A 15,182-nucleotide genomic window follows, 5' to 3' on the forward strand; every position below is an offset into this window, starting at 1 on the left:
GTTTTGAATATTAATATGGAAACTTAGGTCTGTAGGTTCAAATAATTTATGCAGTTTACTTGATCTACTGTAAACTTCCAAGCACCTGATTGGATGTTTGGAAAGCTGCGAAAATACTGGGCAAAGGCCAACCCTGTTAGGCATATTATATTATGAATTAAATTATATGATTATATTATAATTATATTACAGGCTATGATTATATTCGTTTTGAAATAAATTATGTTACAACAATTAAAATAAATATGTAGACTCATATTATATATTATAAATAATGTATTATTTATTTACTCTTACACCAATATTTATCACTTTGTTTCGCTTTTGACTACATTAACCAACAAATACTGATTAGATACATAAATATAACTGCATGCAAAAATAGCATTTAAAACATTTTAATAAATGTGGGTTTGGTACATATCATTATTATTTTGGCAAAGTATTTAATTTTTATTTTTATTTTTGTTCTCGATATGATATTTAGTTTTCAGAAATCCTGTTAATAATAATAATAATAATAATAATAATAATAATAATAATAATAATAATAATAATAATATCGTTGTTTGATTTGTTTGTGAAAAATTATTAGCATACATTTCATAAAATGAGTTTTTTAAAACTAGTTTTACTTTTCATGCTTGATGTATTACAAGAAATTCCAAACCGGATATTCTCTGTCCGGTCGTTTACGTTACCTTGGCAAAATAAAGGTCTCCTAGGCTTTCCTTTTCCAGCAACTTCTGTCGCTTAAACTGTTATTTTACTCCATGTACAGACAAAATGTTTTTTTTTAATGAAGTCTTACGTGTTTATGTACTGTGAAAGAAGAAATAAAACGTGAAAAAACTAATGTAATCCTTTTAAATCCCGTTTTTGGCGTTCAGACTTTTATTTTAAATAATTTATCCAGCGCCATTTAGGGAAAGAAGAGTTTTGTTTCCTGCTTCAGCTTCGCTGATGGCGGGGCTCCATCTCTCCACATTTTACATCTCACACTCATTTCCTCTTTTCTCCATGGGTTGAAATGGTTTCCGCCGCCTATAAACATTAGGACGAACGTGTGATAATATTCTCTCTATAAACTCGTTTGCAGTAAACGCGAGTGGTAAGGGTCGGACCCGTGGCCGTTCATCGCTCCCGCTGTATTTGAAGATGGCTCCAGTTCAGATCGGTTCGGACGGGCAGCTGGTCCCCGTCGGGGGTCCGAGCTCAACCCCGCAGCCTCCTCCGGGAGCCCCGGCCACTCAAGGGGTCCGACTGAGCCTCCTGATCGAGTTCCTGCTGCAGAGAACCTACCATGAGATCACTCTCCTGGCTGAGCTGTGAGTTTGGTGCTCAGGCATGCTGTAATCAAGCAGATTTAGTTCAGCACTGGCCATATGTTTCCTTGACAGATGTTTTACTTTGCAGACCTTGTAAGGTCATTTATTCATCTTGATTTTAAGTTGGTAGAGATTATATGAGGGTATATAAATTATGGGGATGTTGATGTAACTCTCCCTGAGCCTTGTATGAGTTCTTACCTGGCTATGTAAATGTTTATTTGGTTAACCGTGTAAAATTTGTCAGGGTGAAGTAATATTTGAACTTAAAGCTAATGTATTTGAATGGTCTGCTTATAGCAGCCTAGGTGAATTTATGGTGGATATAGTGGATGAGACAGGTCTTATGTTTTATCAATACATTATTGTTATTATCAATACAGTATTGTTATTACAATACAAGCTTAAATAAAGATGAGCACATTTTCTTGTTCTGTTGCTTTTATGTATCTGTTATTTTAAGTCTTCTAGATGTAAGATGTAAAATGTTTTGTGCTGTCATTTGATATTATTTAACCGTATCTTTATGATTTTCACAGACTTCCTCGAAAAACAGACATGGAAAGGTAAGAAACTGCCATGGATCTTCACTCAGATTCTCAAAAACATGAGTGTTATATTTGTTACACCAAATAAATGTTTACTTTTTATTTATCTATTTATTTACCTAGATAAATGAGTAAGTGAATGAATAAAAAAAAAAAAAAAAAAAAAAAAAAAAAATATATATATATATATATATATATATATATATATATTTAATATATAAAAATTGCAATAATGTTTTTTATTTTCCAAGTAATATTTTACACATATTTATAACATGAATTTTTTAAAAAATACAAATTAGGTCTAGTATAGATGACTTTTCAAGTTTTAGGTTGGGGGTCCATCGCAGTATTTGAGGGTCCTTGGCTTCTAAAAGACAGATAACGTGAGATAGATTTTGCTTGCGTATGAATGTGACTGGTCATGTCCTCTCTTACAGGAAAATTGAAATTGTTCAGTTTGCCAGTCGGACACGGCAGCTCTTCGTGCGTCTGCTTGCTCTTGTGAAATGGGCAAGTAATGCTGGGAAGGTGGAGAAATGTGCGGTATGTGATTTATGGTATTTCGCACTTCCAGTCTTCTAGTCATTTTCATTCTTGTGGAGGTAGTACTCATTCTTCGTTCTGATTGCAGATGATCTCATCGTTTCTGGATCAACAAGCATATTTATTTGTTGACACGGCTGATCGACTGGCATCACTGGCCAGGGACGCCCTGGTGCATGCACGTTTGCCTAGTTTTGCCATCCCTTTCGCCATTGATGTGTTGACCACAGGGTCTTATCCACGTCTGCCCACCTGTATCCGAGTGAGTAGTCAAACACAGCGTTCAAGAGCTTAAAGTGGATATTATAAATGAGAAATGGACAGCAATGGTGGTGTTTTTTTTTTTTTACAGGACAAAATTATTCCTCCTGACCCTATAACCAAAGCAGAAAAGCAGACAACGCTATATCAGCTCAATCAAATCCTGCGACACAGACTAGTCACCACTGACTTGCCACCACAGCTGGCCAACTTAACTGTGGGTAAGTCCCAAGCTCCACACATCGACCGGCGAAGACGTATTCTGCCCTGTAATAACTATGTTTCTAAACATTTCATTCTGTAATTTTGTTTTAATTATGAATGATCTTACTTGTGTGAAGCCAATGGGCGAGTGAAGTTTCGAGTTGAGGGGGAATTTGAAGCCACACTGACAGTGATGGGGGATGATCCTGACATCCCTTGGAGACTTCTTAAACTAGAGATTCTCGTCGAAGACAAGGGAACTGGAGGTAAGATGGGTAATAATAAGACAGAAGAAATAAGATATGATGGAACCCCTGTGTGGGTTCCGTTGTTTTCCATACATTTTATTTAAATTTATATAAAAAAAACAATGAAAAAGTTGTAAAAAATGTATCATAAGTAAATAAAAAAAAACGTTGTGTTTGTTTGTTTGCTGTTTTTTATTGTATTTGTTATACTTGTATTGTGTTTTATAACTTGTATTTTTAATTGTTTTTGCCATGAAAATAGCATAAGATGCTGAAATAGCATTAAATAAATATATACTACTATAAAAAATAAAAATATATTTTTACATATTTTATTTACTGTTCAAGAGTTTGGGGACGATAAGATTTTTAAAAGGTTTCAACAAGACCATCATTATGAAATATTAAAATTTTAAATATCTGATTTGTGTTAATATATTTGTAATTTTATTTCTTTATTGAAGATTTAAAAAAAAAAAATTTTTAGCAGCCAAATACTCTAGTCATCAGTGTCACATGATCCTTCAGAAATCATTCTAATATGCAAATTTGGTGCTTAGAAATGTTTAATTATTATTAAAGGTTGTGCTGCTTAATATTGTTGTGGAAACTGTGATACTTTTTTTTCCTGGGTGCTTTGATGTATAGAAAAAAAAGAGCAGCATTTATTTGACAAATCTTTTGTAACACTGTAAAAGCCTTTTACCATCACTTTTGATCCGTTTAATGCAACCTTTCGAAATAATATTATTTCTTTAAAAAATAACTTTTGAATTAGAGTGCATGTTTTTAATTTATATGCATAAAATATATTTAATAGTTATTCATAAATGGATGAATAAATTACTATAATAAATAATAAATATTTCTATATAATTTATGCAGATGGACGGGCATTGGTCCACAGCATGCAGGTGAATTATATCCACGAGTTGGTGCAGTCCCGACTGTTTGGAGATGACAAGCCTCTTCAGGACATGTACAACTGCCTCCGTATCCTTTCAGATCAAGACTAAGTTTGGTTTCTTCGTTTTAGTAGAAGATTTTAAAGGTTGCTCAGTTAACAGCCCCGGCTTGGGGTTAAATGCATAGCTTTTGTTTTACCAGCCCATATATTTTGCAATGCACTACTACAGTAGTCAGTTTAGATACAACTACTCCCTTTTTACTACTATTTTACATACTTTTATAATAATTGTCAAGTCAACATAACTATGAAGAAGAAATTTAGTTTTCCAAAAAGATACAGTGACAAAGAGTGTTCAGTCAAAACAGTTTCCTTAATGATTGGTATCAGACTCGTTTTGTCTTTCACTACAGCTGGAGGTGTTACACTCCCAGACTCTGATGTTGATCAGAGAGCGCTGGGGTGATCTAGTGCAGGTCGAGCGCTACCTCCCTGCCAAGTGCCTCACGTTGTCTGTCTGGAAGTACGATTCAAAATTTGCCAATTTGCTGATGAGATTTCTTGAAATTTTCTCTTTTGGTTTTGCATCTCATGATTCTTGCCTTGCAGTCAACAGGTCCTGGGTAGAAAGACTGGCACTGCACCGGTGCACAAGGTCACCATCAGAATTGATGAGACTGATGGATCCAAGCCACTACAGATCTCCCATGAGCCTCCACTCCCTGCCTGTGATTCCAGATTAATGGAAAGAGCCATGAGGGTGAGTATCATTGGTTAATATACTCTCTGCATTGATAGTCCCATAATGATGATCAATGTATGGCTTTTCTTTGATGATAATATACACGACCATTCAAAATTTGGGGATGCATCAATTTAATCAAAAGTTACAGTAGAGACATTTCTAATGTTATAGAAAATGTAAATAAATGCTGTTCTTTTTACCTTTTCATTCTTATTTATTTCAAATGTATCACAGTTTCTACCAAAACATTAAGCAGCACAACTGTATCAACACTGATGGTAATAAGAAATGTTTCTTGAGCACAGAATCAGCACTGAAGACTGGAGTAATGGCTTCTCAATAAGTAAAGCTTCTTTCAACAAAATTATAAAAAAAATCTGGCCAACCCCAAATTTTGAATGGTAGTGTGTAATAACTGAAGATGAAAGTTAACCATGTCTGTTTGTGGGCTGTTCTTTCAGATCGATCATCTCTCAGTTGAAAAGCTTTTGATCGATAGTGTACATGCCCGCTCACATCAGAAACTGCAAGAACTCAAAGCTATCCTAAAAAGTAGCAACGCTAGTGATAACTGTGAGTATTTTACACCGCAAGTGATCTTGACCATTCTTGTGCTTTGTGTGTTTTTTTAATAATGGCGATATAGTGATTTGCTGTTCTTGGTTACTAAATTGATTTACAATAATTAAGCAATAAATTACGAGAGGATACCTGTTATATTTTGTAGGGAAGCAAAAAAAAAATTTGATTGATTTTGTGTGTTTATTCTTCAGCCTTCATAGAGACAGCACTGCCCACACTAGTCATCCCAATCCTGGAGCCCTGTGGCCGATCCGAGTGCCTCCACATATTTGTCGATTTGCATTCAGGAACGTTTCAGCCAATGCTCTATGGAGTTGGTAAGTCACATATCCACTGGATGCACATCAGAATAGTTGAACAAATCAACTACTTAACTTGCCTTGCTTATCTATTTCCAGATCAGTCAATGTTAGACGACCTTGAGAAGAATATTAACGATGATATGAAGCGCATCGTCACATGGATCCAGCAGCTTAAGTAAGCAGTCAAGCTGCCTGTTCTTAATGCGTTTCATGTTGTGACAGTGATGATAATAGATTATGTTTTTAACAGATTCTGGTTGGGCGAGCAGAGATGTCGACAGTCTGTGAAACATCTTCCCACACTGTGCACAGACACTCTCCACCTATCTAACTTAACCACGCATCCTGTGGGCAACCTGTCAAAACATCGCCTCTTCATCAAACTCACTCGCCTCCCACAGTACTATATTGTAAATACTTTAATGTATTTATCTCACAGATAAAGGTTTTTGTGTACACATTAAACATTGAATGAACTCTCTCGTCTTTCTCAGGTGGTGGAGATGTTCGATGTGTCCAACAATCTGACAGAGCTCCAGTATAAGTACTACTTCCTGTCTGTGAGTCAGACTGAGAGTGAGGATGGGCTTCCTTCTGCTCTGCTGCTGCAGCAGTTTAAGCCCAACCTGGAGGAGCTTGTGCAGGACATTTCATCTGGACGAATTGCTCGTCCTGGGTCCAAGAGAAAGGTGGGATACTCAACAGAATATACTGAAGTTAATGTGTGACATTTGTTACCACTTTGTGTTGTATTTAAAAGGGTTTCTAAATGCCTGATTTTTATATTATTGTGAACGATTCTTTTTTAATAATTTTTTCTCCGAAAATTTGAAACGTCATAACTCCATGTTCTGATGAAAACATATTTTCTTTTGTGGCTTTAAGCTTTTTTATTGTATATAATGATGTATTGTTTTGGTCACGCCATAGTTGTCAGGAGAGCAAAGTGCCATTGAACCGAAGAAGCCCAAGAGGTCAGGAGAGATGTGTGCCTTCAATAAGGAGCTGGCCCACTTGGTAGCCATGTGTGACACCAACATGCCCCTCATCGGATTACGCTGTGAGGTACTGCATATTCATAAGATGATTAAAGCCTAAACATTAGATTTTTTTATAAGCTATTAGTTGAAAAAGTCACATTTTGTGTTATTGTGTTCGCAGTTGTCCAATATGGAGATTCCTCACCAGGGGGTTCAGGTCGAAGGAGACGGCTGTAGCCACGCCATACGTATTCTGAAGTAAGATTTATCTCTGGTTTCCAATACAAGCGTCTCTGAAGTTAATAAACCAGACTGGCACATATGATAGATGCATATCTACCTAATACTTTTATTCAGCAAGGACACATTTAAAGGGAAAGTTCACCCATATATCCAAATTGTCATTAATTACTCCCCCTCATGTCGTCCCAAACCTGTAAGACCTTTGGAACACAAATTAAGATATTTTTGATGAAATCCAAGATATTTCTGACCCTCCCATAGACAGCAAGGATTCTTACACAATCGAGGCTCAGAAAGGGTCAGGCTTTTACCAAGCTATGAGAATACTTTTTGTGTGCAAAGAAAGCAAAGATAATAACTTTTTGATTCAAATTCATCTCCTCCGCTTCACCCTATCGTGCTGTTTTGGAGAGTATCACATATGTACACACCGTATGCTCCATATGTACGTGGAAATGTTGTTTATACTCCGATCAAAGCATAAACAACGTATCTGGGTACATACATTGTAGGCCTATATGTTGTTTTTGTATGTGATACTCTCTAAAATGGCCACACATTTTGGGTGAACTATCCCTTTATTTGATAAAGAAAGATGTTTATGATGTTACAAAAGATTTCTAATTCAAATAAATGCTTGTTCTTTGAAACTTTGTATTCATTAAAGAATCCGTCTGTTTTAAATGTTGAAAATAATAAGAAATGTTTTTTGTGCATCAAATATTAGAATATGACTATTAGAATGCTTTCTGAAGGATCATGTGACACCAAAAATTCAGCTTTGACATCAAAGGGATAAATTGTATTTTAAAATGTTAAAACATAATATTAATATACAAAATATGCAACAAATTGCTGATTTGTAAATTTTTTATCAAATTAATGCAACCGTGGGGAGGATAAAAGACCTCTTTCAAATTCATTAAAAACATCTTACAGACTTAAACTTCTGGCAATAGTTAACTAAATGTTTTTCCTCTCTCTCTCTCTCTCTCTCTCTCTCTCAGAGTTCCACCTTGTAAGGGAGTGAGTGAGGAAACGAGGAAAGCTCTAGAGCGCTCCCTGCTGGACTGTACGTTCAGACTGCAGGGCCGGAATAATCGCACCTGGGTGGCAGAATTGGTTTTCTCCTGTTGTCCACTCAACAGCACAGCCAACAAAGAACAAGGTAAAGACAGTTAATTATCCTGGAACAGCTTTCAAAACAATAACGTGTGTGTCTTCTACAATATTTTCTGTCTGTTTCAATTCAGCTTTCACGCGGCATGTCTACCTGACCTATGAGAATCCCCTTTCGGAGCCGGTGGGTGGAAGGAAGGTGGTGGAGATGTTCTTGAACGACTGGAACAGCATTAGTCAGCTTTATGAATGTGTGCTGGAGTTCTCACGCGCTTTACCTGGTAGGTACATCTGTTCTAACGAGGTAAATCACATCTCTTCCATTTTAATTTGAGTTTTAATTGTTGACCAGCTATGATTTGTATTCCTTTGATGCCATAGTACGTTAAAACTAATACATTATTGCATCAGTTTTCAATTCCTTCACAGGAATACATTCTGTTTTACAATATATTTAAATAGAATTTGTATTCTTTTAATTGTAATAATATTTCACAATATTGTTGTTTTACTGTGTTTTTATCAAATAAATGCAGACTTGTTTGCTTACGAGACTTTTCATAAAAAATTGTTTTTTTACCAACCCCAATGTTAGTATGAGAAAATACTTGGCTTATGAATGGTTTGAAGAACTTGAATTTCTTGTAATTAATGAATGATCTCTGTTTTCCAGAAATGCCCTCCTATTTGAGCCTTTTCTCAGAGATACGGCTGTACAATTATCGGAAGCTGGTTCTATGTTATGGCAGCACCAAAGGCAGCTCGGTACAAACCTTCTCACCTTGTTAAAATGCAGATGTTAAAGGCCCTTAATCCCTTTATTTAGTGATTTAGCTTCATTTACTTGAATCCTGTTTTTTCAGGTGACGATACAGTGGAACTCTGCATCTCAGCGTTATCATCTGGCCCTGGGGACTGTGGGGCCCAATTCAGGCTGTAGCAACTGTCACAACATAATTCTCCACCAACTTCAAGAGATGTTCAACAAGACACCCAATGTAGTACAACTTCTACAGGTATCTAGAGCCTTGCTCATCATACCTCATTTACTTACTAGAATCCAAGCGGTTACTGGTGTATGAACTGTAATCTGTAGTTTTATTATTAGTACTTGAGTTAATATCTATCTGCATAGATATTGCTAGATCATTAGTAGATGCTGGAAGTATTCTCACATACTTGTCTGCTCTCAGGTCCTCTCAGACACTCAAGCTCCTCTAAATGCCATCAACAAGCTACCCACAGTGCCTATGCTGGGCCTCACCCAAAGGACCAATACAGCGTACCAGTGCTTCTCCATCCTGCCTCAGTCGCCCACTCACATCCGTCTGGCCTTCCGCAACATGTACTGCATTGACATCTACTGCCGTAGCAGAGGTGTGGTGGCCATCCGTGACGGGGCCTATAGTCTTTTTGACAACACCAAGATAGTTGAGGGTTTCTACCCCGCCCCAGGACTAAAGGTGGGTGGAGCAAAAAAAAGAATTTTGTATAATTCCGTTTAAACCATTTAATCACTGCCTTGTCATTTCAAACATAACAGTTGGCTTACCAGCATACTTTAAAATATCTTCTTTAATGTTCCACAGAAGAATGTAAAGGTTCGTAAATGGTGACAGAAATGTAATTTTGTTTGGACTGTCTCTTTAACTGTTGTTGTGCATGGGTGTAATTGTCACTTGTCAATGATTTTCCCCAGACGTTCTTGAACATGTTTGTGGATAGTAACCAAGACGCCCGCAGACGCTCGGTCAATGAAGATGACAACCCTCCCTCCCCGATAAGCATGGAAGACACCTTCATGTCCCTCACCCAGACGCAGCCTCCAGGCAGAGGGGTTTATCCACCCCTAACATCGCCCCCCAACCCGTACCATGTGCCCCCCTCACCGTCCATGATAACACAGTCTCCAGGTATATAAATATGTGTCTCTATCATGTCATATGCTGTCATTTTGCTGCCTGTGCCGTCCTGATCATGCCACCGTGGAGTAGTCGGGGAAACCAAACAAAAGGAAACATTCTCATTGGTGTCCCACTTATTGCAAAAGCGTCCCACCAGCTCTTCCTGTCTGTTGGTATGCATGCTTTTTTCGGTCAGTCTGTGTTTGATGGCACCATCACCGTGCATCTTCATGAAGAAGCATGGCCACAGTCGTCCACTCATCTCCATTCGGGGTCTGCAGCTCTTTTCCCGCTTTGGCTGCAGCGTGTGAAAGTGAGCGTGCAGGAATGGGAGCGACATGCTCTTGTCAGATGTTGATGAGGCCACTGATTGGTTAATTGTGTGCAGGGAACATCCACGCAGCCAATTCCCCTAGCGGAGCTCTGCGGGCCCCTTCTCCCTTTGGGCCCACCCCTTCTCCTTCCTCTCTGGGCATTTCTATGGGGCAGACCTCCAACTTTGCTAGCCCACATGGTAAGTGCAAGGGAGGCCTGGATCCAGGGCTTTGTTGATTGGTTTTCTTTTCTACCTCTGCGGTGCAGGGCTTTCAGTCTCTGATGGACTAGTGAAAGACATCTGATTTGCTTCTCACTATCGACTTTGCACATGGTGGATGTAATCTAAAAGCCTAAATGAGCCCTTGCTTTTTTTGATTCTTTGTGTTTCTTTGACTGGTGGGACTGGGAAAACAAAATTTCAGAATCATGTGCATGATTATATGCAAGATAAAAACAAAATAAAACATGGTACTGGGATTTATCCTGGGCTTTTATCTTATTTTTGTGTTTGTAAAATTATATTTGACAATTTTGGGGTCTGTAAGAGGTCTCTTATGCTCACAAAGGTTGCATTTATTTGGTCAAAAATAAAGTAAAAACAGTGATATTATAAAATATTTCAATTAAAATGTTTGCTATTTTAATATCGTTACAATGGAATTTATTGCTGTGGTGGCTGGCCATTACTTCAGCCTTCAGTGTATTATGATCATTCAGAAATCCTGCTGTTTTTGTGAAAGAAAGTAAAGTTAAAACCATTAATTATTATTATTATTTTTTTTATTTTTTTTATATAGGATTCTCTGATGAAGAGAGCATTAAGTTGAAATGTTTTCGTAACATAATTGTCTTTACAACTCTGACAGCATTGTCAGTTATCTCAAATTAACCACAGTATGTCATGATTCAGAATATTTTTATGCTTCAAAATATCTTAATTGGTATGCAGTTGAAATCATGTGAAAGTGAATCAGCGTCATTGGTTTAAACCTCTTTGCCTTGTTTTAATCATACAAAATCATCATTGTTGGTTGTTGTTGAAGCAGCTCAGACTTTGCAGTAAGGATATGTGTTTTTGGTGGGTTGTATTGAGTACTGTCACTGCCATGGACTAAAAACTGTGTACATCGATGGAAACTGGCACTCCTCCAGAGGGTGAGTTACCATCCAAATGTCTTTGATTTGTATTGCAGGAACTCTTGACCCCAGTTCACCATACACGATGGTGTCCGCCAGCCCAAGGGTCGGTCCATGGCCAGGTTCTCCCCAGGTGTCTGGACCCTCCCCAGGGGCCCGAATCCCTGGCATGTCACCAGGCAACCCTTCTTTGCACTCACCCATTCCAGATCCATCCCACTCCCCTCGAGCTGGTACCAGTAAGTCCAGAGAGTCTAAAGACAGATCCATGTTATCAGAACATATTAAAACCATTTGCTTATTACATTTTTTAAATATATTTTTTTCCCACTTTATTTATAATTATTAAATTGCAGTCAGTTAGTTGTTCTTTTTGATTGTCTTTATCGCAGTGCAAAATACCTTGATGGGGTTTTGCATTGCATTGCATTGAATTTGGGGTTAAATAGTACCTGGACTTTTTTTGACAATTACTGTGCGATAAACCTGATAATTACGTAGTTTGTCCTAGCTTTGATGTACACTACTGGTCAAATTATTATTATTTTTTCATATTTCTAAAAAGAAGTCCGTAATACTCACCAGGGTAAAACAGTAATATTGCACACTATTTCTAGTCAAATTAGATTATTTTCATAAATGAATAATTAAATGAAATGTTGTTTATACCTGATATGGCAAGGCAGAATTTTCAGCAGCCATTACTCCATCAGTGTCACTTCCTTTAGAAATCTTTCTAATATACTGATCTGGTAATCAATAAAAAAAAATTCTTATCATATTGAAAGGAGTTGTGCTGCTTAATATATTTGTGCAAACCATGATATATGTTTAGGATACGAGATTTATAGAAAATCAGTGAGAAAAAAAAGCATTTATTTGAAACTAAAATCTTTTGTAATATTGTCTTTGTCACATTTTATCAGTTTAATGTATCCTTATTTAGTAAAACTACACATTTCTTGTAGAAAAAGTAGTGTAAATGAGAGAATTTACGTTATTTACATTTCACATTACTAGCAGTAATTGAATTTGATCAGTCGGTCACTGTGTGTGTTTGTGTGTATAGGTTCACAGGCAATGCCCCCGCCCCGTAAACTGCCACAGCGGTCCTGGGCCGCTTCTATTCCCACCATCCTCACCCACAGCAAACTACATGTCCTGCTTCTGCCATCACCCATGCCATGCCCGGTGCCAGGGCTGGCGGGCAGCTACCTGTGCTCACCTCTGGAGCGCTTCCTGGGCTCTGTCATCATGAGGCGGCACCTACAGAGGATCATACAGTTAGAGCCCAATGTGAGTCAGAAACTGTTAACAACCACATCATTTAACCCGTCAGATTGATATGATTCTGCTTACACACTGTATTTGCATGACTCTCGATTACCTTCTCTTCACAGCTCACTATTGTGAACTCCAACGAGCCAGGCGTTATTATGTTTAAGACAGAAGTGCTTAAATGTAGAGTGGCTCTCAACCCCAAAACCTACCAGACTCTGCAGCTGAAAGTCACACCAGAAAACACTGGACCCTGGTCGCAGGAGGAGCTGCAGGTCCTGGAGAAGTTCTTTGAGACCAGGGTAAGAAATGAACTTTAGAATGGTCCTGATTTAACAACACTGGGCTAATGTCTACCTGTTTAAAACTTAAAACTTTTGAAATGCTTATCTTTGCTATTCTGCTTAGTGCAATTAGCTGTGCTTTTTTTTTTTTTTCTTTTTTTTTTTAAGCAAATCAGTTCACTCAGTGGCTTTCTTTGGCAATGCCATCAAGTCCGGTATTGTGCAGTTATGCAAATGCAAGTCATTTTCTTTTACTTAAACCTTAGGTTGCTGGACCACCCTTTAAATACAACACACTAAATGCCTTTACAAAGCTGTTGGGGGCTCCAACCAACATACTCAGAGACTGTGTTCGCATCATGAAACTGGAGTTGGTAAGCACATTCATGTTTATTTAATTTGACTTTTTTGCCCTTGTGCAAGCATACACCATGTTTCAAAAGTTGGGGGCCAATTAGATTTTAAATTGATATTTTTCTTTTGTAAGGATATGTTAATATGGTCAAAAGGGACAGTAAAGATCTCAAATACATGCTGTTCTTTTGACTCGCTGGCCCATCATTTTTCCTCCAGTTCCCAGACCAAGCGTCCCAGCTGAATTGGAATGTGCAGTTCTGTCTGACCATCCCACCCAGCGCTCCTCCCATTGCCCCACCAGGAACCATTGCTGTGGTGCTTAAAACCAAGATGCTCTTCTTTGTAAGTGCTTCAACCACTCCTTTCTGGTTTCCAATGTCCCCTTTTACCATACAACCAATTCTCAGTAGATAAAATACTCTTTCACCATACATAACCGTGTCCTGAATTCTCATTATTGCACTAATATTCCGGGCATTGTACACATAGAAACTTGTATTTGATCCGTGGTTTAAGTTTACAATGGATTCCTATCGTGTAATAACTTGAAGTGATACTCTTTTACAGCTCCAGCTGACCCAGAGGCTACCGGTACCCCAGGAGCCCACCAGCATCATAGTGCCTATTGTGTATGACATGGCTACTGGACTGACCCAGCAGGCTGATATCCCCCGCCAGCACAGCTCCTCGGGAGCCGCGGCCCTGATGGTCAGCTCCATCCTCAGGAGGTTCAATGAGCACCATCCACCACGACAAGGTTCACACATCTCTTTTGTTTAATGTGAATTTTTAAATTGATATGGAAATCAGTATATTATATTAATCAGATATTTAACATTTTGTTTCTGTATTTGCATTTCAATATTAATGCTAGCCTTTTTTGTTTTTTACAGGAGAGTGCACAATATTTGCAGCGGTTCATGAGCTCATGGCTAATCTCACTATGAACCCTGGAAGGCCATAACTTGTTGTCTCATAGGAAAATTCTCCAGACGTTTAGTAAATAACTCAAGGGAAATTCAGGTTTTCTGCTGCAGCCAATGGACTCTTCTGCTGGTGTATCATATTGTCATAAAAGGGAGCAGAAATATGATGGAACTTTTTTTAATTGTATTATGAAGCATGTAAATTAATAATTGTGACAAAAGCAGGATTTCTTTTTTAAAAATTGCTCTGCAAAGTTATGCTAACCGATTTTTTTTTTCAGATGCACTTCCTAAGGAAATGATTGTGATAGAAAAAATGTTTAACTACAGCTGTATTTTTTTATTTGAAACTTTGCAGAAAAATTCTTGTCATTTTTTGTAATACAAGATATCAATACTGTGTACGTTTTGATGTTTTCTTTATCAGCACACTATTTAAATGTTTTTTTTTTCTTTGATTGCATTACTTTGATTTCTTAGTATACCTGTCACTTTAAATATGCGTGACAAACCTTCTAAATTAGCAGTGTTTTATTGTCATTCATTGGAATCATGGAAAAGGTCTAAGATTTTTCTTGTCTCTGTTTATTACTATTTAATAAACATTGAAAGTGGGTTCATCCTTTCATTAATAACTCCTTGTTTGTTTGATTAAGTGAAATTAAATATATTTAAAGAACAAAATGAGAACAGTTATCTATGTCTGGCGTTTAAAGACTAGTACTGTATATTATAAGTTAGTATGGGGACTTTTTTTTTAGGGACCATATTTAAAATATATTTATAAATTGTTTTGTATCTGAAGACAATGTTGGTCAAATACACAAAGGTCCAACCACTGAGTGGAGAATGTTACCAGCTAATAACTAATTTATCGAATGTATGACACTGATCTACAACGGAAATCCTCATCTAAACGAATGTGACAGGCCAATCCTTAACAGCGCAGAGAAAAGTAACGAGCA

At 37.4% G+C, this 15,182-nt stretch overlaps 1 protein-coding gene across 2 annotated transcripts; it reads left to right on the top strand.

Moving 5' to 3' along the window:
• The first annotated feature begins 912 nt into the window (after positions 1–912).
• On the top strand, positions 913–14,852 carry LOC113108836 (mediator of RNA polymerase II transcription subunit 14-like). 2 transcript variants are annotated; one of them, XM_026272172.1, is made up of 30 exons: positions 913–1,328; positions 1,868–1,894; positions 2,317–2,422; positions 2,511–2,684; positions 2,775–2,904; positions 3,025–3,153; positions 4,021–4,128; positions 4,433–4,565; positions 4,652–4,802; positions 5,249–5,360; positions 5,561–5,686; positions 5,768–5,846; positions 5,922–6,081; positions 6,166–6,360; positions 6,602–6,736; positions 6,833–6,909; positions 7,902–8,062; positions 8,148–8,294; positions 8,687–8,778; positions 8,877–9,029; positions 9,207–9,476; positions 9,713–9,926; positions 10,306–10,431; positions 11,429–11,611; positions 12,442–12,668; positions 12,773–12,952; positions 13,201–13,308; positions 13,508–13,633; positions 13,859–14,048; positions 14,185–14,852. In XM_026272172.1, the coding sequence occupies exons 1-30, from the start codon at positions 1,159–1,161 to the stop codon at positions 14,253–14,255; spliced, it is 4,260 nt and encodes a 1,419-aa protein (XP_026127957.1). In that variant the 5' UTR covers positions 913–1,158; the 3' UTR covers positions 14,256–14,852. The 2 variants fall into 2 exon arrangements, with proteins under 2 accessions (XP_026127957.1, XP_026127958.1); XM_026272173.1 differs by lacking the exon at positions 10,306–10,431 and having other exon boundaries at positions 914–1,328.
• The last annotated feature ends 330 nt before the right edge of the window (positions 14,853–15,182 follow it).

The sequence above is a fragment of the Carassius auratus genome, chromosome 9, assembly GCF_003368295.1.
Source record: "Carassius auratus strain Wakin chromosome 9, ASM336829v1, whole genome shotgun sequence".
NCBI lineage: Eukaryota > Metazoa > Chordata > Actinopteri > Cypriniformes > Cyprinidae > Carassius > Carassius auratus.